At 37.8% G+C, this 23,874-nt stretch overlaps 1 protein-coding gene across 2 annotated transcripts in view; it reads right to left on the reverse strand.

Moving 5' to 3' along the window:
- Window positions 1-333: 333 nt before the first annotated feature.
- The window catches only part of SLC38A6 (solute carrier family 38 member 6), a 37,967-nt gene continuing 14,426 nt past the window's right edge, over window positions 334-23,874 (reverse strand). The window contains exons 6-17 of one of the 2 annotated variants that reach the window (XR_008840553.1): window positions 20,673-20,751; window positions 16,162-16,244; window positions 15,635-15,693; window positions 11,210-11,275; window positions 10,963-11,016; window positions 9,339-9,418; window positions 8,635-8,735; window positions 6,522-6,646; window positions 5,494-5,638; window positions 5,279-5,373; window positions 3,934-4,135; window positions 334-2,477 (exon numbers count right to left, since the gene is read on the reverse strand). Coding sequence is in view for 1 of the 2 variants with exons in the window: in XM_056491877.1 (XP_056347852.1) it covers window positions 4,055-4,135; window positions 5,279-5,373; window positions 5,494-5,638; window positions 6,522-6,646; window positions 8,635-8,735; window positions 9,339-9,418; window positions 10,963-11,016; window positions 11,210-11,275; window positions 15,635-15,693; window positions 16,162-16,244; window positions 20,673-20,751 (968 nt within the window). In the remaining variant the exon portion in view is untranslated. Of the gene's footprint in view, window positions 4,136-5,278; window positions 5,374-5,493; window positions 5,639-6,521; window positions 6,647-8,634; window positions 8,736-9,338; window positions 9,419-10,962; window positions 11,017-11,209; window positions 11,276-15,634; window positions 15,694-16,161; window positions 16,245-20,672; window positions 20,752-23,874 lie in introns of both variants that reach the window. The other variant, XM_056491877.1, reaches the window with a different exon arrangement.

Raw genomic sequence — 23,874 nt, forward strand, 5'->3', positions numbered from 1 at the left:
AAGCAGTTTTTCACACTATTATGCACCACCAGGCCAGCTGCTCACCGTTTCCTCACATCCCAGAGGCAGTGCTGGCATGGAGCTGTGCAGCCACAGCCTCTGAGATAAACCCTGCTGGCTTGTGTTTATGGGGGACTTGAAAAACACAGAAGAGGCAGGTTGGCTGTCCATGAACCAATACCTGGGAGGACAGTAACTGCAGTTCTCCTTTTTTGCATCCTGGTGTTTTGGAGAGCACAATCCAAAGAGGCCCGGGAGGGGCAGTTGGGAATATTTCAGGATGTGCTGCAAAACATCACCTGCAAAACAGAGTGGGGATCACACACAACTGTGTCGAATGTAAACTGTTCTTTATTTTTTGCTGGTCATTTTTTGAAACATGTCCTGGCTGCTCCACAGTGACCCTGAGACAAGGAGAACTCAAAACAAAAAATCTGTTGTCCAATACACAGGTTTGACATGAGATGGGCAATTTTTACATTCAGATCATTAATTTCTTTTGGGAATTCCATTTCCACATGAAGCATAGCTGGATGAACACTACTGGAGCACACAAGCACCAAGACCACCACCACAAACTGCAGAAATTACCCAGCACTTTTATAATACTGAAAATTCTCTCCCACTGGCAGTAAGAGTAAACATGTCCAAAGGTTTCTTTGTATGGAGAGCAGCTACAATGAATGGTTTCAACATAAAAATCAACTGGAAAACAACGATTTCAGGTAAAGTGTTAAATTAAATCTAAATAGGAAAGGAGTTCTACAATAACCCTAGTTTTGAGCACTGTTGTTTGGCAGTCTCCTTCCTGCCATGCTGGTTACAAAAACCACTCTTCACACCCAGCTTACCACAGTCCACTGAAACTTGAGCAGCCTCCAAATGGACAAGGAATGGAAATAGGAGAAAAAGAGAAAATAAATCAAAGGCAACCAATTAATTTTCATCTCTCACATTGTTCTTCCTGCTCAACTGGGGAAAGGGAACCTTTCCAAGTGAGTTCAGAAATGCTGTGAGTCCCTTCATCCATTCTTGTCAAGTCCTCAGTGAAGAAGGTTGGAAAATGCTGATGACAGGCAATAAAGTAAAATCACTGAAATTCATAAATCTTGAAATTTGGAAGAAAAAATATCTGTATGCAAGAATAATGAAGAAAATATTTGTCAGCATTTAAGTCAACTAAGAGTTCCAGACTGGAGGTCTCTTCTGCTCAAAAACTTCATGGGAAGTGCACAATTGTAGAAAAAACCTTGAGAGACACAGTGCACAGCACAGCCATGGGAGATGAGGATAAATTACTCTGGTTTTTCATTGTGGACAACACTCATACCTTCTAAATTTGGGAACAGAAATTCTTTTTCTGCCCCTCTCTCCATATTTTAAGTTATGAACTACAGAAACTCAAAGGTAGCAGCATTTTTAGTTCTTTTTCAGATGAAAGGTAACAGGCATTCTGTAAACCCCTGAGCTCTCCTTTCTGCACCACAGCCAAAATGTAATAATAGAACTCAGCAGAGCTGTGAATTGTTTCTACTCATCCTCATCAAGTATTAACTTCATACACTGGAATTCATCATTCCAAAGCCTACCTATCAGGACAGTCAGTCAATAGCCAGGCTAGTTAGGATAATACCCAAGGATTAAAAACAATACTGTAGTGATTTCTGCAGCACTACAGGAATCCACTGTAAAATTAACACTGTGTTTCAGGTATTTTCTCAGTCACATGTTCAAGATGATGCAGGCAAACCAAACTGCCTGAGGGCAACAAAGTATTACAGTGCATGGTAAGACTCAGCTTTTTCAGGGAGAGGAGGGAAGACAAAAGCTTAGCAAAGCTTTGCCAACTTTCTGTCCCCTCACAGATATTCTAAGTATTCAGACCTTAAGCATTATTGGTTAGAGTTTAAAATAAAAGTGACTCCAGTAATGACCTACCAGTACTACTCAACAGTATGCTACAAGAGCAGAAAACAAATGAGAAACTATTTCCATATAATTTCTAATAAATACTCTTCCAAAATTCTAGTGTCTGACAAAATTCCTGAGTTAATTCTCATCAATGTAAGGTCTCCTGTTTTCCAAAAAAGTTTTGGTTCAGTCAGACAGCAAATCACTTCCTGATATACAGTTGTCAGTGCTGACTCAGGGTACACTTTTACATGGCATATATTTAGTTTTCTACAGCAGTGCCAGAGATTCCATGAGCATCTGAATCTCTGCAGTGTAACAAAGCCAGTCAGAGGGCAGCCACAGGCAGGAACAGCAGCTACACCTGGTTAGCAGGAGTTTAAACTGGAAAAATAAAGGCAAGTTCACTTTTCAGGCAGATAATGTCACATCCTGTGTTTACCTTGGTTTTCTGCTGGATAGACATGCTGCCAGGAGCCACTGCCAGTGCCACAGGAGGAGCTGGGAACTCCTGGCCAAGAATGGATGTGCTGTTTCTGGCACTGCCAAACTATTACAGGGCTCACCTGGAATCAAGAAACCTCTGCTAGAAACTTTACAAAAATAACTGCAGTCTTTTCCAGGGATCATTTTCTTTGGGATCCTACCAAAATTTCTGAGTTAGTTCCCTGGCTTCACCACATGTGTCTATCTCTAAATTAAACTCCTAGGTAGAAGGATACCTGTGAGCCAAAAGGATTTCTGAAGCAGTACTAACCTGCAGCACCTGGATGCCTTCAGGCCATCCATCAAAAATGAAAAGTAACTTCTGGACCCTGAGAGAGACAAGTGATCTGCTGGCATGAGAAATCCTAGTCAGCTCAGGAATAGAGAAAGGTGATTCCAACTCTATTTACTGCTCCTCCCCATTAGACAGGAGAAGATCAAGCATATTCAATCAACCTTTGCTTCCTTAGGGCATGAAATCTCTGAAGAGAAAAGGCCACTTCAGGGCCATCAGATCCCACCTGATTGAAGCAAATGCTGAAAACCTCACCATGGTCTCAGCCACTGCTTTCAATCTACTAAAATGAGGAACTTTTCTTGTGGGTACCCAACACCATTTCCAACAAAAATGTTGAAAATTGCATTCACATTCAGAGGGCTCAAAAATAAGGAATTATAAAAGACTGTGTGGAAGTTCAAAGATATCTGAGGTAAAATTAGGGTTCCATGAAAGGAAAGTTTCCCTTTGTTTTCAACAGAGACAGATTTTCATCTTTCAACCCCAAATTTTCTCTGGCACACAAAAGAACATAAAATACAGAAACACTTTAGTTCAAACCTGAAACATTCGTAAAAGTGGTAGTAAGAGGGAAAAAGAGAACAGCCTTTCACTTGGAGGAATACTGAGGTACTTTGAGTACTACTCAAAAGTAGGTATTAATTGAAAAATGTCCATTATTAACTGCAAAATGAAAACACCAAAACGAAATGCTACTAAAAGCTATTATGCTTGATGGGCAAAGCCTGCTAATTTAAAAATTGTATCAGGATGATTCAAGTGTGCTGACACAGAAAAAACTCTATTTTAAAAAACAATTAACAAATATTATCATGACATGCCCATTAAACTGAGCTAAGGCAGTTGGTCTCTGGATCCATCTTGGGATAACTTAGGGTAAACACTTGGAATTAACAAGTTCTTAATGTGAATTGGCTGAAATTTTGGAAATTAGTCAAGCAATAGAAGTCTTTCAAGGATTAGGACAATGTGCAATATCCTATGTGCATATATCATGTTATGCACAAGAAGACAGATGTAATGTTGTCTTGAAAGGGTAAGTTATTTCAAGATTCTGTTTTGTTCACCATGTGCCCTAAACCACTTTTGCATTGCAGAAATTCTTGAGACCTTTTACCTGTTATTATTACATCATCAAAAACTCACATTTCAGAATGGCAAAGACAAATTGTCCAGTAACTCAGAGTGACTCAAGATTAAAGAAGGACCATCAGTAATGGAGCTGAAAAGAGCATTACTTCTTCTGTTGGCAGCTTTGGTCAGTGCTCCTTTAGGAAGTCCAGCACTCACTGCAGCAGTGTTGGCACCTCTCTGGTTCTTGCTGTCCTGAAGCTCAGTTCATTCAGTGTCAATAGGCTGTTATTGATCAACCCAATTAAAAATTATTAAAACCAAACTGAGAAGGCCAACACAAATGCCAAAAATAACCAAGGCACATGCCTGTGAAGAAAGAAAAGCAAAAATTAATGTTTTGCTAAAAGAAGCATTTTACATGTCCAAGGCTTATGAAAATCCACAACAACAGGTAGAAATAGTGTCTTTTAAAATAATCTGTAATGTTTCAAATTAATCAGTCTTCAAACATGAAGTATCTGTTTAGTGGGAAACTAAACCAAGCCTGGCATAGTTTCACTGGGAACTCCTGGAGCAGTCTGGTTTCCCTGCTCACACTATCCAGCTGCACAAAAAATAATCTGCCCTTTGCAACTCTAAACAAATTGAGAAACTGATTTGTATTTTACTCAAAATAAAATTAAAATCACAATGGATATTTTACTATTTTGAATAGCCAGATGATAATAAAACCATGGTTCAAAAGACTGCAGCTTGCTGATTTATAACAAGCCCCCAAAACTACTGGAACTAGTCATGACTTTAGATGATCAGAGGGCACCATTATTATATTTTCCTTCATATTCCCTGTTTTGTCAATACAAGAGCAGCCCCATGAATCATAAGAATGGCAGAAAGACTATGTATAAACAGTTTGTAAGCATTTTGGCCATTGCCATGAAGTTGCTCTGCTGAGCAGTAGTTAAAATGAAGACAGACAGAGTGCAAAAAGCAGGCTCCTGCACAAATTCCAACCCAGAACTTAACCTACTACAACAAAAGAGAAACCACAAAGAGGAGAAAAAAACAAAAACAACAAAAAGGAAGAGAACAAAAAAAAAAAAAAAAAAAAAAAAGATGTTTTTGCAAAGTCTTTTATAGAAAACAAACAGAAAAACTGTTTCACTTAAATGCAGTTTAGCTTTGTCCCAACTGCCCAGACAGAGTAACAGGCAAAAACTGAGCAGAAACTGGATTAAAAGTCAACATCTGAAAACTATAGGGAAAACAGATACTCAGATCAATGGTCCAGTATGGACACACTGCTTGCCAAAAACCTCTGGTGAAGAAGGAGTTTCAGAAAGACCAGAGCTACCAGGAAGGATGAAAGAAAATGTTCAGAGATTTTGTGAGCTGCAATGAAAACAAGAGCTTTGCCCCTCGGATTGTGTGCTCCACTGTGTATTAAAATGCATTTTAAATGAGCCTGTTTAAATATTATTAGTGCAGATGAAAAAACAGAAAACATACCCCAAGTTTCTGTGGTGATATAAAGTCCTCTCTGTTAAGTTTAAGATAAAACAGTCCAGGATATACAAAAAGCAAACATGTTGATGTGGTTGAGCCTTTAAAAAACAGAAAGTAAGATTTTGTTTAGAAAAGACTGAAGTACATTGCAGAATCATATACAGAATTTCTTGAAGTTAAAATAAAAACAAAGAAAACCAACCACCACAAGAACTTACCAACTACTCCAAATACATTTTTAATGTCTGGCACATACATTGCAAACAGAACAACAACTGCATTCAGTGTTAAGGTGACAAGGATATGGCAAATCCACGACCCAGGAAGATGAGAGAAAAATACCATCAACACAGCTTTCCTTGCCTACACGAAACAGAGACAAACATTGTGTGGGTAAATACATACATACATACACACACACACATATTTTTTGATTTTATCTCCATTTCATAACCTTAAGAATTACATCATTCCAGATGTGAAAGAACATTTTAAAAATCAAAATGCCAGAAGCGTAGTAATAGTTTAATGCTTTGTCTCTCTGTAGTGTAGAATGTAATTTATTATTGTATTAAAGTAAGATTTATCACATTAGTCTGAAGAAATTACTGGCCCTTCCCTTTTTTGGAGGGATAAAAGAAGGCCTGGGGGATAGTGCTTTGTCTCTTTGAAAATGCCTGGTAGCAAATGTCAGCATGTTGCCAACTGATATACAATCTATACAGTGCTTCCATACACAGAGTTTTGCCTGCACAATTGTTTTTGGTCTTAAATGGATGAATTTTCAATTCTACCACAATACTGATAAGCTAGACTAGGTTGTTTTTTGGGTTTATTTGGTGAAATAGGTCTATATGTGGTTTTAATTTACAATGAAATTGAGTTTCAAGTATAAGTGTGTTTGTGTGTGGGTGTGTGCATGTAGAAAGGAAAAACCAAGTCAGCAAAACTCAATTTAAGAGAAAAAAATCAAACTAAATAAACTTTAGAAGTTCTGAATTCTCTAAATTAAAAACAATGCTGTGGGCTAGTTTTAATCTGAAATCTGTCTCAAGAGCACAAATTAGCTTAGTGGTTAGTTGTTATTTTGGAGCTTTCATGGAACATATGCAAATATGTGGTCTTTGATCAATCACTTGACAAGTGAATAAGATACACAAGACTAGATGTGACTCAAGAATTGCAGTCTGCAAAACATTAGTGACCAGTGCTCACTGCCAGCTCCAGAGCTCTCAGGAATACTCACTGGGAAATGGATTAGGGGGACTGTCAGGAGCACAGCAAACAGAATGGCTGCTCTCACAGTCATCATGATGGTATCGTGGGGCAGGTACCTGGAGTAACCTTGTAGCAGTTCAGAGTCCACTTTGTCTGAAAACAAGCCAAATTAATTAATTTGTTAATCACTAGAGAGCTAAGGTAATTAGCAAGGCATATTAAGGTGACATTCAAATTGATCCATCTGCTTGAGGGATGCAGATACACTAGGATGCAAAATCTTCAGGGAAATGAAAAAATTCAGGAGGCAAGGCCAGGGAGATCTTCTGCTGAAGCAAAGATGCCTGAAGAAAAGACACAACTGTGAAGGAGAGAGCATTACAAAAAATGAGAAAATTGAACAGCAAGAGTCAGAGCACTGAGAGTGGTCTGCTATGATGATTTTTTTTTTTTTTTTTTAAATCTTAACTCTGTTTTTTTAGACTTCAGAATGGATTGAAATTTTCAAAGTCTGGCCACCCTGTGAAGTTTCAAATTCACAGAAAACAGAAGAAACCATCTGAACCACAGAGAGATGAAACATGCCTCGTTTCAAAGAGGGAACTCTTTTTTTGTTTCCAATTTAAAATAAAATGTTTTACATTTTCTCAGACTGGTGTTTTAGGAACAGGGAACAGACTTTCTCTGTTTAAAGAAGTAAGTTAATTAAACAAGACAAGCAAAAAGTGAAAAGGAGAAGAAGCTTGCAAGGGGAAAAAACCAAACCAAACAAACAAAGCAACTCTCTTACAGGCATCCACTCTTGATTCCAGCATTTCAAGCTCCTGAGTCTTAGAGTTACTGAAAGAAATCAAGCCTGCAGAAAACCAAAAGCATTCCCAGTGAAACAGACTGAAAGACTACAATCAAGAAAGGGTCTGGTCCCAAAGAAATCATGGCAGTAAAGGTAACAGGAACTGGTATGGCTTCCAGGACTTTTTATTTTTTTCCTCTTTTATTTTGTCCCCTCCTTATTAAAATTTCATCAGATGATTACCCTGCACTGCCTACTGAACCTCTCTGAGTTGCACTTAAATTTATATTCTCCAACAAACCTCATGGAGACAGTCAGGAAACAACAATAGTGGCCACTAGGGTATTAGGGCTTTCAAAACTCCCCATATAATTTTTCTAGGGTTTCTGGATATCTAGGGAATATTCTCAGACACAGATGTGTAAAAGGTACAGAAGTCCCTAAAAATCTGGAATTATTAGATGCTGAAAGCCAATACTGTTGGTGCTTTGTCAGACACCATCTCATCACCAGGATCAAGAATTATACAACACTTGAAAGGTGAGAAAATCCTAACCAGACCTTTCATCTTACTGTCTTACAGCCTCCTGTGAGAATTTTTAATCATTCCAATCAATGAAGGTTAGCATGTGATCATCTCATAATAAGAGTTTGCAGAAGACATCAGAAGGATCCTCATGGATGACTGTGATGCATTTATGTGACAGCATTGGTATGAAACTACAGCAAAATCAGCAAGTAGAGGAAATTCAATAAACTAGTTGTGTTATCATTGCTGTATGAAACAGACACTCAACTACTTCTGCCAGGGCTGTGATGGACCTTTAAAAAAAGCCACTGTGTAGATAAGGTGTCTGAAATCTTTCTGTGCATTTGGGAAGTACAAGAATGCCAAAGAGAAGTCACCTATGTTAAAACTCTACTAAAAATTTGTACCCAGAAGTATTTAGATGTCCAAATGTAGAGTAATTAAACTGGTACTGTAGCACACTGTCACCTAAACTCCACAAATGAAAATGCCTGTAGAATTTGATATGGCAGTTGTGATACCACACTCACTCTTCTGATTGCTAACAAAAAGGTACAGTTACTTCATCAAAGGTCAACAACATTTCAAAGAAATGTGCACTTCTTGGTTCAATTCATATATCAAACAGACACATTTCTGGCTCAGGAGCTGCTTGCAAGACCAGAAGCATGTGCTGGAAAACCCAGCTCAAAGCCTATCCTTTTGAATTTTTAAAATCTGAGGGTTCAAGTGTACTAATGCCTGAAGCATTCCAGGCAGAAGACATTTATCATTTATCATTAACCTTTGTTCTAAGGAATACTTGAAGAATACACTTACCATAAAATGTCAGGTACCCAAAGAGAGCTGACATAAAGTAAATTAGGAAACTCAGACCAATTCCTGTGACAGTTACATTCTGCATTCTCCTTTTGGATGGACTAAAATGAAAAAGAAAAGGAAGTCAGTATTGTTTTATCTGTATTAAGGATGATTAAACACAGCACAATCTATACAATAACTTGTCTTTCATAAGGAAGTATTGGCCTAATTTAAGGCCACTGAGTATTTGCTGAGGTCTGTGCTGTCACTGATATTTAGGGGGTTTAAAAGTATTTTTAGTCTGGTAATTGAAAGGGCACTTGTCAAGAAGATAATTAACACTGTCCCCATCTTGTATGGAATTTAGACATCACAGTGCCTCTTTTAAATGAAAATTGGGATTTACACAGGTTGATACCTATTCAGAGCCAGGAACAGAATCTATGTCAAAAACCCTCACTGGATCAGATATGGCCATAACTGAATGCAAATTCAGCTACAGCCATAAAAATTTACTATTAAATGACTTTTTTTACCTGATTGTCCAGGGCAGGACAATATCCTGACATTGATGATGGAATATTTGCTACTTTTCTCTTCTCTTAGAGAGAAAAAGCCAGTACAGACAAACTGACTTAAAAATAAAAATTACTTGGGATTAATTTAGGGAAAGTATTACAAAAAAGGTTATAATTTTAATATTGCATGTGTTCATGCATTACCTTTGGAGCTCACAATAGATTGGCAAGACTGAGGTATGGCACAGAAAAGAGAAGGCCATAGTGGGTATTGCATAAGCACTCTGAAATAGAAAGAAAACATCTTGTAAGTTGTTTGCTATACTGCTGATTGGAAAAATATCTGTATGAACTCAGAATTCAGTTCAAGTGTTGGAAGTCAGTGGAAATATTTCCAGATGAATGCTTTGAGATAAATCTCCACAAGACAGAAACAGTGTCTCTAAATCAGTCCACAAAAACTCAACCTTTTCAACTCATGTAAGTTCAAGGGGACATAGCTCAGTTTCATCATCAGAAGTCATGCTGCCTATAAGCCAAAAACTGGAAGATTCTTTTTTGACTATACTGAAGCCAAGTACTTATGTAGAAAGAGCAGGATGTGTCCCAGAGCCAGTGTATCATTTGTGAAATTCTCTAAGAAGTTTTCCAAATTCTGATATCCATGGCTATCTGTCAAATTACTGATTCCTTCATCCTGACCTCACTATTTTATTACTCCTTCAGAAAAATTTGGATAAAGCACAAAATATAACAGCAAATATTAACAGGAAATATAACATGCTTTGGCATCTGAAGTTTTAAGACAGTTATTTAATTAAAGATGCAACCACACAATTAGTGGTGTATTATTCAAAAAATCTGTAATAAAAGAAATGAATCATCTAGTACAGGTTACTGCAATTGCCAAGTAGAATAAGCTGAATATAACAAACATATTTGTGGTGAAATAATCAGGCCCATACCGGTAAAGATATGCCACCTATTGATAAAGCTAATTTAAAAAAAGAAGTAGAGATGAGTCCCAAGAGTCTTCAAAGCCCAAAAAGCCAGCATTTCACACTAGATGTTTCTGGTCAAAGCACCATTTCTTCTTTTATCTCCAGGTAAATTTGTCTGATGTTTGCATTGCCCAAACGTTTTTTGGGGTTTTTTTTCTTTTTTTTTCCCTTTTTCTTGGGAGGGTAGGGTGGATTTTTATTTTTTCAGAAAAATGCAGCCACACCTCTCCTAAATCCCACTACAGGACTATCCCAGATTTACCTTTTCCCCTTCCTCTTCACCCCACAGACCAGGGTTCTACATGACACTTCCTCTCCTGCAAGCCTTGATGGGTGGTCACAGGATTTAAATGCCATGTTAATTAAAATACCAGAGCTGGCACCCAATGAGATGCACAAGATTGCATCAGGCCTGAAGGATCAGCTTCAGGTAAGGAAAAATTGAGGTTAGGTCCAAGCAGTGTCAGGAAACCTGCTCTGCCCTGCCAGGAACTAAAAGCACACAGCCAAGTAGCACCAACTTCCAGATGAGGGCATGTTAAGTTGGCCTGATCTGAATGCATGATGACCACTGCTTCATCTGTTATACTTTCTTCTTTGGTCATATTTCCAAAATATTTTCATAAATGCTAACTTGGACAGTCAGCCTTCATACAAAAAAAAAAAAAAATTGAGACTGGATAACACTTGGCAGTAGGTACAGAAAATATTTCAGCAGCCCATAATGAGTTTTACACAAGGACAGCTGACCCTGGGTAAGGTTTAAACCCCAATTTTTTAAAAACCACCATACCCCTTTAAGTTTGTGTATTGTTAATAGAGATTACCTCTTTTGAAAGATGAAAGAGCTTTGGTTTACAATCCCCAGTAGAATTTGAAACCTGTAAAATATAAATGCAAAAAAAAAGGCATAATGAAAGAATAAGCCCAAACCACAGACATGAAACTTTTCAGATTCTGTGATGATTAATAAAAGAAGGAATTTAAATTGCAAGCCATTCTGAAAGTGTTAATGTAAAAAAGGCATTACAGTTTACTAGTAAAATTAGAACTTCAAACCAGCATGCACTTTACCTGTAAAGTCTCTATGGCACCAGTCAGAGGTAGAGGACAAGGGATCGACCATTTTTTAATCATAACCTGCAGAGACAGCATATTTCATGTATGAATGATATCCTAAAAATCAGTTTTCAATTTAGATACACATAGCTGAAGTATCAGCCTGCTGGAACACACAGCAGGGAGCTACACCCCCAGTAAATTACCAGGCCTGCCTGGCAGACAGGCCACCAGAAAGAGACTTGACAGAAAAGCCTGTCAGTGCCATTCCATCCAGCTGCTCACCCTGCACAGCTGGCAGCCTTATGGCCCATGGATCTGGGGCAGTGCAATGGCTCTGACATGAGCTGAAATACAAGCAGCACTCCCCAGCCACCCTCCCTGGGCTCCACACCAAGGGCCTCCCGGCCGGAATTGCTGCTGCCTCGGCGATCCCAGGCTCGCGCCCGGAGCACACCAGCCCTCAACAGAGATAGAGCAGAGCCTAGGGCTAATCTTAAAAGGCAGAAACATATGGTTTGGACTAGAAAGCAAAGGAAAAACAATAAATGCAATTATTGTCCCAGAATGTCATTGGGCCTTCAGCTACACCCTGCTGGTTTAGGGACTGCCAAGTAACAGGGCTGAAAATCAAAGGGAAATTAAAATAAGAAATGTTACCTCCTCTTTCAGGAGCCCAGTTTAAAATGATAGTTGCATTGCTCTCCTCACCCTAATTAATTTCCTATTGTAGTTGCCTGGCTTTAGAGGTTATAATTCTTTTGAAGCCTAGAGCAAATAATTAAAAACTTAATTGAAGACTCAGATTCACGAGAAGAATAACATGCAAGGGAGCTCTTCTCCTGGCTCTGAGAACTGTGCTTTGCCTGCTGCCAAGTGGTACTTCCCAGAGGATTAGATGCTCCCTCTTGTCACCAGTGCCAGGAGAGGCAAACAAATGTTACCTCTGGCCAAAATGTGGGGAAGGAAAACTGTGGGTACACAGCAGGCTGGGTGCATTGTGGCAGTAAGACATTTTAAGCTGCACAAGATCAACTCACTCAAGGTATGGAACTAGGTGGGAGCCTGCTCAACAGCAGCCTGCAAACACCAAACACTAAAATATAATTTGGGCCTGGGTTGTATTTAAAGGCACCCAGACAAGGAAAGGCTTTGAAGGCTGTAAAGTAGTCAGCTTTGTGGGAACTCCCCCACTCCAGTCTAAAGCTGGAACAGGCACTGGAAAGGGGAATGGAGCTGAAGGGCAAGGCTTGGGGAAAGTAAAATGTGCCTGGCAGTGGTGAGGAGAAGATTTCCTGCAAGCTAAAGAGCAAAGATATATATAAACATTGCAGAGGGAAGACCAGACAAGCCAAACCTAAAAGGCTGGAGAACATTTTTCTAAAATAAATCTAATACAGATTAAGAACAGACTGAAGTAGAAATAAAAGAAGACAGAATAAAATGTACTAGGTGCATTTTAAAAATCTGTATTTATATTTGCCCACCTGCTTAATTATTCAAATGTGTTCAGGTTTCCAATTGTAGTTGAATGAGTTTCCCCAACAGGAAAGGATTTTTGGGCTGGCAGCACAGCCCAGTTAGCTGAGCAGTCATGCAGGCACCACAACCCTCCTCTAGAACTTTAAGCCTATTTCATATAAACATTCTTTTGAGTATAACATACGTTTGGTTTTAAGTGAAAAAAAAAAAAAAAAAAAAAAAAAAAAAAAAGAAAAATCAAGAGAGATTCTAGTGGAAAAGGGGTATTTTAAGCCCACACCAAAAACACTGCTAAAGAATAAAGTTAGAGGCTCAAAAGGTTCTAACATTCTCTGTGATTTTTTGTATCCTGCAGAGGGAAAACAGGAATCCCTTTATTCCAGCAGTACTGACAGCACACAGGGAAGGGGCTCTCTGTGCATAACATCATTCATTGCATATGGCAGGTTCCCAATCTGCAACATGTTTTGTTCTGGGAACATAAACAAGAGATTTAGACAAACACCATCAGCAATCATTAACACCTTTGCTGAACAAGCCACCAATAATGCTGCCTCCACACACACAAAAAAAATACAAGTCTGTCTTTATGCCTCACCAATATTTAATACAGCAAGAGGGGAGACAATAACAGAAAAATTTAACTATCACAATTTATTTTCCCTGAGGATTCAAGCCAGGGAAGTATTCAACAACTGAGCAACAAAAGTGCTCAGGACCTCATAGTATCTGGCTTTGAATTAATACTTACACATACTTGTTTCTCTGCTAGATCAACTCATCTCAGTGTTTGCAATATTTTTCAAGTAAAGCCTAGAACCAGTTTTTTGGCTTTAAAGGAAGAGATACTGAGGCACAGAGAGGGCATTTGAGACCCAGAACAAAGAAGTCTGCAGCCCTTTGCTCAGTGCACTCCCTGACCAGACTGACCAAGACGTCTCTTTTCTGCAGGCTGCAGTAAAATTGTGGCTTGCTGGCAAAAAGCTGAACAGATGGTGTGCACTTGAAAAGGCACAGAATTACTGTATATGCAAAATATAATTATATCACTTCCATATGACTAACACAGTTCTCTTCTGGAACAAATTAAAACATATCTGCCACACAGAAATTAACAGTGTGCAAACTAAAACACCATTTCAACAGCACATATCACCCACTTCAAAGCAATTAGATATGAAAACTAAACCACATTTAATGCCTTTGACTTTGAGGGCCTGAACAAGTCAGAGGGAATATTCTGTCAAGAGTATTGGTTTTCTGGAAATATCTGTAACGGCTTTTAAAAATTTTGACCTCAGTTAGATTTAGTGTGGCTGCTGCTTTGCCATTTAACAAGAAAGAGAAAGCACACAAACTTAACCATTTCATTAAAAATCCAGCAGTTTGTACTCCTTCATTAGCACTTTTTACTCACGCTTTTGATAGAGAATCACAAATTAAAATCTAGTTTAACTCATCCCAGCTTGGCATGCCAGCATACAACTCTTGCTTACACGTTTGCTTTTTCAGGGACTGAAGTTGTTTTCAAATGTATTCACCCATTACAAAAGCTTTCCTCAGAGATCCATACACATTCCCTTTAAAATCCAGGAGTTGAACTGGTTTTAAAACCCTTGCAACTTCCTTCAGCCAAAGGCCTATGTCAGCATGATGGTTAATGCTTTTTCTTACCTTTTTTTTTCCTTTTCCTTTTTTTCTTTTAAAGATAAATTTTAGGAGAGAGGTCAAAAGTTAAGGTAATTTATAAATATTACAAATGAATTTCCATTAACTCTGGAGAGGCTATGGCTGCTTCTCAATGTTCAGCTTAAGGAGAATACTTCCCAAGGTCCTACAAACACTGCAGCTCTCCAGGGATACCCTAGGGAGATGTTTTGACAGCTTTGAAGTTTGGTTTTATCACATGGTTTAGTTCCTAATGGATTGCCTTGGTCTCCTGGATGGCATGTTTGTTCAACTTGCCTTCAACTCTGTTTATCCCTTTGTAAAACAGGTATTAAATGCAAGTCAATGCAAGCCAGAATAACAGGGCAGAGGGGGAACATTTTTGCCAGGCTCCCAAATAAGATTCAAATAGATGACAAAGTGAGAGTTGCTCAGTTGTACCACATATTACACATGTGCATTAACACACTTTTTCCCTGTAAAAAGAAAAAAAGTGCAACTTAAAGGCACATTTTCTCTCTTAGATCTGCCTAGCAGGTCTCACTTTTGATATTTGGAAACATCTACCTCACAGGGGCCTTGAGAGGGTGAACATCAGGGTCAAAAACCCCCATATGGCTCAGAGAAAAGAACTTTTCCTTTCAGCTGGAAAGGAGAATAAGGTCATTGACATATTAATGAATCTTGTAAACTGCCTTAATGAAGTTCTAGTTTTCTTTGCCTTTTTCTGAACTCTGTCACTCCATTATACATGTAAATTTAATTTATTTTGGAGTATATTAAATTTTCTGCTGCACTAGTTGCAGTAAGTAATAGTTAGAAGTTAAGAAAACAGAATCCCATTTCTCTGTAAGTAGGGAAGCAAAAGTATATGTGCCAGCTCCCTTTGCTGCACCATCAGCAAAAAAAAAACAAACAAAAAACAAACAAAAAAACCCCAAACCAAACCAAAAAACAAACAAACAAACAAACAAAAAAAAAAAAAAAAAAAAAAAGGAAAAAAAAAGAAGGAAAGAATTGTTATATTTACCAGCCCAAAATACAAATTATATTTATTTTAACTCTTTTCACATGCTTGGAAGTTCATGCACATTTCCCAGCCTCAGCAAAACAAATGTTATCTGTCCAAATCTGTCTAGCATATACTGAACTTGAAGAAAATTCTAAATTACAAATAAAAAAATTAAGGGGGAGGGGTAGATAATTAATTTCAAAACAGGCTTATGAAAACATTCAAACAATAAGGGAAAAAAAAAAAAAAGATAAGCTGTGTAGAGATTTTTAACTTACCACAAGAGTAAAGTACACCGTAAAGAAAAATGATAAACTACTTGTGTAGCCAAGAAAGCCTGTAAAATAACAGTAAAAATAAAAGAGAATTTATAAGGAAAGTGATCCTAATGTACAGCTAAAGCTTTACATTTTAGGCATGTTTTCTATTACAGTGCTTGGTATCTGGGGCTTAGGACTCAGAATAACAACATTCCAACTGCCTGTCACAGATCATTTATGTAGTTTTGTAGGGCAGAATTAGAACTGGCTTACCACTAATGGCATGCTGTAAGTAAATGCAGCTCTTTAATGTTCTGCTGTAAAGATTTTATTTTAGTATTGCAGACAAAATACTACTGCAACCCAAGTAATAGGTTAACTAGGCAGGGCTGGAAGGCAGAACACTACAACAACTTAAGTAATCACCACCACCAGCAGCCCCCTGCCAGTTTAAATAAATAAATAACCCATTAAGGTTTTAAAGTCTTCAACTGTAATTGCTACTAAAGTAGAATAATATTCGCTTCTCTCCTTTAATTACTCACCAATTTTAGGAAGAAGGGCAAGAGGAAAAACAATGCAGACTGAAGTAAGCAGCAGCAGCAGTCTCCCATCGAGGTACCAAGACCTGTTGGAAAATTGATTTAGGATTGATACAAAGCTCAGGACTCCTAAAAATATGTTTAGTTTAGAATTATGATCTTAGACAAAGCAACCACTAGGACAAGAAAAAAATAATTTCCTGTCTCACATGCAGTTTACATGGATTTGTACTCCTAGTTTTTACACTGACATAAAACAGAGCTCCCAGATAATGATGGAGGAGAGCATAATTCTGCAAGAAACCAAGACTGCAAGCAATGTTCCACAGGCAAGTAAGTGTCTGCATGGATCAGGGGTCTGATGTGTGCCAATTAATATTCCTCATCAGCACAATATGCAAATCCCTGCCTTGATTCACAGCAATGGTCAGAGGGAAGGGTATTTCATACTCTACAGATTTCCTGCTGAAGTACCTACATAGCACAGTGTGTGTCTGAAACTGTGTTACAATGAACTGCATATTTACACACCAGAAGAAACAGCAACATCAATTCCCACTCACTGCTGAGCTTCCCTTCCTTGCATACATCCATGAAATATGTAAAGGCCAGAAGGGATAAAAATTATGCTGATGAAATCTGGTAGAATGTTTAGACATAAAACCACACATATTAAAAAAGGATTGTAGAGGCACATGAAGTCCTCACACATTTAAAATCTATCTGAAGCATCAAAATCCCATCTCTCTGAAGTGAGGAAAGCACAGATGGATAAGTTGTTAAGTAACAGAAACATCTTGAGGGTGGCTGCCCCGACTTGGCAATAACCATATCCTGCACTGATAAACATCTTGCACATCAGCCTCCAACTTTACCACCTATAAACACCTTGACTTTTGACCTTCCAGTTTATTTAGTCCAGGATATGGTTAGCACCTAATAAACAGGCAGCACCTCAAGTTATCATGAGGGAAGTACCATAACACCTGTGTTAAAGAAGAATTATCATATATATAGGTTTAATAAGTACTGCTATACATCATGGACAGCCACTTGTGTCACTTGTTTGAAAAGAAGACGTAATATAAGTGAACAGAGAAATTTCAAGGTTGAGGGCATCTTCACTGTATCAAACCCAAAGCAACCATTAGGTGACAATGTCTATATTAAAAATAAGTCAAAATCATCTTCAAAAAGTTTATTATTAGCTATGTCTGCTACTGCTACACTGAAGAAGCAACTTTGCCAAGATCAGTCTCTTGCTGCAGCATTTACTCTTCATGTTGTTATTATTTAGCATTCATATATTTTTAAACTTTTTCTTTCCTGTCTGGTGGATGTTCAGATTATGAGAAATAGCACCATGGCAGAGAACATAAGGATCATTCACTATGTGTAGATGTGGGATCTCTGTTTAAATCTCCTGATTCTAAACATGCAGCAAACCCACAGCTGCCACCGAGGTTCACAAGCTCAGCAGAACAGACAGAAAATTATTTTGGTTACTTTATGGTAAATGAAAAAACGTTTCTGGGTGAGGGAGGGAACAGAGGGGAAAACAGCAGTGAGGAAATGAAGGAGAAAAAGTAATTTTGTACACTGCTTCATTGTGAAATATCAATTCTTATACCTAAAAAGACCTCAAAAAACTGCTTAGTGGACTGGTTATTGGAAAATGTGTCCATTATCTCCCCAAAGTACTGTTGTAAAAATGCACTTATTTTCCAAAGGCAGAATAAATGTTTTGATAGTGCCTTTAAAATCAATCTGATCTGTAAATTTAATCCTATATGATAAAAGCATTCAAAATATGAAATACAGCTTATAAATCCTTGACTCTGCTGAAAAAGCTTTGGCATGCAGATGTTTCTCCTCCCTCCCCCATATTTTAACTAAAAGCAGACATTTATAAATCGCTTTAATTTCATTCCTGAATTCAACAGAACAAGATATTCATATGTTCTAAATTAGGATCTTACTCTCAGTTCATATCAATTATACAACACACAAGCAAGACAACTTAATTGCATCAATCACATCCTCTGACAGGGTCATTAAATGTTAACAGAGGGCTCACAAATTACAACTTTTTAACACAATCCTCATTTGAAACTATGTTCATGTCATCAAAACTATGTGGAATTCTTGTTATGCAGACAGAAACATCTCCACTCAATATTAATAAGTGTTCATATTGTATGGTTTTGTTTTTTGAAAAGACATTAGGATGTGTTAGACTGGCTCTGGGCCTTTCAAACACAGGCACACCTGCTAACCTCGATCTATAAAAATAATTTAATGCACCGAATGTTCTTTAAATAGCTTTCCCAAATGTACAGCTCAGGAGGGTTTATGCATATAAAATACTTTCACAGATAGTTTCACTGACACTTTTGATACATCCTAACTACAGTTAAGATAAATTCTGCACCAAATGTAAGTGTATCAGATGCTATAATGACCTAACAAAAAGAGAACAGCTGTGCAATCCCATCTGGAAACAAGTGGTCCAGGTAAAGAAGTAGAATCAAACTATTCAATATTTATGCCCTTTGCATAAATAAGTTGCTTTTTAGGCTTGGTATTTGATTACCTATTTTTGTTGAACAATTTCCTACAATTTAAAATGTCTGCTAGTAAAAATGTACACTTAACATTTGCAAAAAAATACACAGAAACAAAAGGTTATGATAATGGCAAAAGAAATTAAATGTAGATGTGGGCACGCAATTGTGCATGTTCCTGGAATACTGCTTGACCACTGCACTTGAACAATTTGCTTGGACAAACACTAGAGAAGGGAAACTGTGTTAAATAAACATTGATTGATGCAAGATCCCCAATTTACAGAAACTGGATGAGACCAGGCTGCCAATCACCTAAGCACTGGAGCTGTGGTTAGAATTCCTGTGGACAATCTCAGCTCTTTCTAAATGCAAAGCTGAACTTCATTCCCATCTCCAACTGTAATTTTAGCTAAGGAAGGGTGTTGGCAGAGCTGACAGATCACTGAGGATTACAACAGCTCAGTGATTTGTAATAAACAGTTCAACACTGTAACCTGAGTGCTCACATGCAGGAGATCTGAGGTAGACCTGGACAGACAAAGCTGTTGGGAGCATTATCCCACAGGCACCTTGATGAAGAAGTTTTCACAGTGCCTTTTTCAGACAGAACAACCCTCTGAGCAGCACAGGGTACCTCCAGGTTCTACCTACAAGGAGTTTTCTTAAGCTGCTTGTTTCAAAGTATACCTTTGCTGAAAGAAAAGTCACTTTGCATAAATGGAGCTGACATAAAATTAAAACCAGTAGTAAGAGATGTTAGATGCTAAATTTGGGGCTGGAAAGATTGGAATAGATGCAGCAGATACAGCAGCAGCTCAACACCACAGTGTATGGAGAGTGAGGTTGAAGTATGAGCTTGAAGGAGAAGGTTATAGCACCCAAATGAAAAGCTGATGACTACCACAGCTGGAATAGATACATTAGCAGACTAAAAATAACATATATACATAAAATGTAATTGTTTAGAAAAAAAGAGAAAACTGACAAAAAAAACTTACTAAAACTGTGAGGGCCAGGAGGGCAGAAAGACAGAAAGCAAGATTACAGCCACAATTAATTTTTCAAACTCTTTATAAAACCCAGAAGTTGTAAGTGATAAAATAGAAAATCAATTAAAGTACCTTTTAACAAACTGATTTCCCACTTAAAATTCACCCAAAACATCCAGGAATAATACAAGCATCACTCAGCCTTGAGACAATTTTACCACATTTCAATCCAGAGCAAGATTTGAGCTCGAAACATCTGAAAATAGCAGTTTGGAAAAACAGCAGTAACACACTCCAAGATACACTGTCACGAAAGACAGCAGCACTGGAACAACACAAACAAGATTTCAGGACTGAAGCTGCAGTGTTTGCCTTATATTTCTCAGGATATTTTTGATGGAAAAGCGAGAGACACACTCCTTACAAACAGCTTTACAAACAGCTTTACAGCTCAACTGCGAAAAATAAATTCTTTACTGGAAACCAAGTTTAGGAATTATAAACCAAGTCTGGAAACCTGGCATTTTTCCCAAGACAAGTCCAATTACTAGAGCAAGACAACAAAGTATTTCAATATAAATGCCTGCCATTTTTTGTACTGTGATTTTGAATTATGTGAAGTGATAACATGACAGCAGTGGAAATGTTTCCTCTCCTCTCCCTCCTAGTACCTTCCTGCTTCCCCTTTTAAATTATTGCAGAAAGGAGATTCCTGTAGATGGAGTTTTGCCATTGACTTTAAGGTCGTAGGACGGGAAATGAGGAAAGAATCATGCTCCATGTGTGTGTGCTGCAAAAGTCTTGCACTTGCCAAATATATTTCATATTCCAACAACTTATGTAAATGACTATTTATTTTCACATGTGAGATCAGAGGAGTGCCAGTACCCATCTCTTTCAGCACTGCTGAACCCCTTTTTTCTTCAAGACAAACACAGAATGCACGATTTGTCCTTACCCACTCTCGGCTCCGCTCACAAGCCCCGCAACAGCCCCAGGAAGTTCAGACTTCACAATTAACAGATAGGATGACATGGCTGCAAACAGAAGCAGGACAGATTTAGCAGGGGAACAGCAGCATCTCAGCCAGCACGGCTGGACCGGCGGGGTTACGCCTGGAACATCTCAGCTCTGTGTGAGACACCGTGGCACCAGAACCAGAATTTATTTTCTCATATACTTCCTTTAAAAATAGCTGCAAGTATTGCACTGATGTCAGCTAATGCCTCCAAAGAGACTCTTACAATCTGAGTCTTGAAAGAAGGAAAACATAATCCAATGGACTAAAAGGCAAAATAATATAATATATAGGCCTGCCCTCCTACCTGGGAATACAGACCTACAGGCTAGAGACAGACTATAAGGCTGCAGCACTCCTCCTTCCTCTTTATGAGACATTATTCATAATGACAGCAAACAATATTGGTTTCTCTCAGGGTTTTTTAAATAGTCAGTTTTCATAGATGTTCAATCACTGTTGTACTAAATAAGACAGAAATTCAAACAGAAGTATAGGAGTTGAAAGGGTTTTTATATACTGCAAGGTTTGGTCCTCAGAGCTAAGAGGATTATCAGTGACAGATCCCTGCTTTGCATGATAAATCCATCACCAACAAGATCCCAACAATAATATCAAGTGCAGAATTGTACAGGAACTGTGAAGCATAACAGAAATTCTTAGCTACTCTTACAGGAGTACTGACTTGAAATGAAGTGGTTTTAATTCTATTCAGCAGAAAGCAATCCAAAAGCTCCTTCACTTTTCTCCTTCACTAAATACTGTGATTAAAGGAATGAATGAGAGGGTTTTTAAATCCTAATTTATACCAATATGAAGGTCTGATACCTTCACATACTGTTCATGTTGCTTTTTATGTAACCAGTAGAGAATTACTCAAAAAATCAACCTTTACAAACAGCTTCAACGAGCATCAAAGCCTATGTGAAACTAATTTCCATCCAGCAGCAGCAAGTAATTTTAGTAATGTGTCAGTAAAAGCTTAGTTATATTCAATCCCTGACAAAAAACTCATCTGCTGTACTCAAATTTTATTGTTCTGTATTTAGTAATTCTTTAGAATTTTACCATGGTGTATTTATTCATGCTTTAAAATTAAAATTAAAACATACACTTTGAAAAGGCAAACCAGCAACCTTTCATAAGCTGATATTTGAAGAAGTTTGTGGGAGTTTTTTTATTTAAGGAATTTTTTGAATCTTAAAAGAAAAGATGTGTGGACTCAGGCACTGCTGTCCTACAGCAGTTGCTGCTAAATTTTGAAGAAAGGGTAAGGTGGTCTCTATAAAAAAAGAGAATTCCATTAATACAAAGTGACATCTACCTACCACAAGGTTAAATTAAAACCATTTGGTAAGTCACTAAATAATAATATGCACTTCCCCATAATTAAAAGCTCTGTTTTTCTCCAGTATTTATGTATAGTTAGTGACATGTAGCTGTTGATTGTATGTGCTGAGGTATTTATCTGCTGTGCTGATTTACTCTCCTGTAACAGAATGTAGATTCAACCAGAGAGAATTACAGCATGCATATTTCTAAGTCACTAGAATTTGTAAGTAAATTAACCCAATTTTTCATGGTAAGTTGCAGGCAGCTGTATATTTCATTTTCATTTTTTAAAAAAACTAACTGGGGGAGGAGGGAAAAGAAAATTCCTCTAAAATGCAATTCAACCTTATTTATCCATTAGCCTTCTCTCCTGTATGATACAATACTTTATACAAAAGCAGGTCAGAATTTTCATATATTTTGTCCTTTAGAAAGATTTCAAAACTAGTTCTTTTGCAGTCTCCACTGTAAACTTTCAAATTAATTTCCAGATCAGATTTCCTTCAATATGCAATCTGTCACTCTGCCCTTGCATTCCTATTAGCCTCTGGCTAATCACTTGATCACTTATCCTTTGTTGCTCATTCTTTGTTTTTAAGAGGAGTCCTATTTCACTGAATTCCACTCCTAAGGAGGGAGCCAGTCCTGCACAAGAAACTTGTGCATGCTGAACATTTGTATGCATCTTTCTTCCTTTCTCTGGGCATATGGGAAACAATCTCACATAGTAGGATTTTTTATATCCTCTTGTTTGTTCTACAAGATGAATAATTAATATTAAATAATCTTATTTATATCTTGATGCTTAAACAAGACCTAAATCTTGTGCATGAATCTGAGCAGGATGCCCATACTTTAATGCAGTTTAAAAAGCCAAATTCTGCTTTTAGTTTATTTGCAAACACAGTTTTAATTCTCTTCAGGAGAAACAACTCCTTGTAGCTTTACTTGGCATGAAGACACGAACCACTGTGTAACTCTGCAACACACTACAGAGCGAGCAAAGAACATGGTTGGTTTGTTTTTTTAAAGATGAAACTAAAACAAGGAAAACTAAAACAATGTGACAGTCTTTTTCTATTTGAGGAGTCGGGAGCTAGAATGTGGCAAAGTCAGGTATCCTTTGCTCCAAATAACAATTTGTACCTCACTTCCCTGACACCCCCCCGGCCGGAGCCACGTCAGGTTGTGTTGGACAAATGAAACATCAGCTCTCCTTGGCAGCCTTAATGTGCAACGGAAGGAAGAGATTACACAGCCACGAGACCCAGCTGTGACACCAGTGAACACAACAAAAAGCACACCCTCGTGCTCTGATTCAGCCCACTCTGAAATACTGACACAGAACACCTATTCCACACAGGTTTTCTGCAGAACAAACCACGTGCAGTGGCTAAGTCTGAGGCTGCAGCAATACGGGGATGCCACAAAGGCTGAACTAGAACTAAGTGAGCAACCTTCACATTGTCACTTCCTAATTTTCAGGTTCTGAATTTGCATGTATCATGTTAATTTTAGGTAATTTTCAGTATGCACCAAGATCTACTTGATGGAAAACAGCTCTAAACTTCTCAACACATCAGAACTCACCAGAAATCGTAATTATATTATTAGTTTATTATTCTGTAGAATACACTGTGATGAAAGTAGCAAGAAATATTTCTCTTAAAATGCCTATCACTTTGCCATGATCTGAAAACTTGGTATTAGCTCTTTGACAGAAAAAAACCCAAGAAGTTTACTAAAATATAAAATAAAGTAATTGCTTTACACTTCCATTACTACAGCCTGCAGTGGCAGCTGTGACTCT

The sequence above is a fragment of the Oenanthe melanoleuca genome, chromosome 5, assembly GCF_029582105.1.
Source record: "Oenanthe melanoleuca isolate GR-GAL-2019-014 chromosome 5, OMel1.0, whole genome shotgun sequence".
Classification (NCBI taxonomy): Eukaryota; Metazoa; Chordata; class Aves; order Passeriformes; family Muscicapidae; genus Oenanthe; species Oenanthe melanoleuca.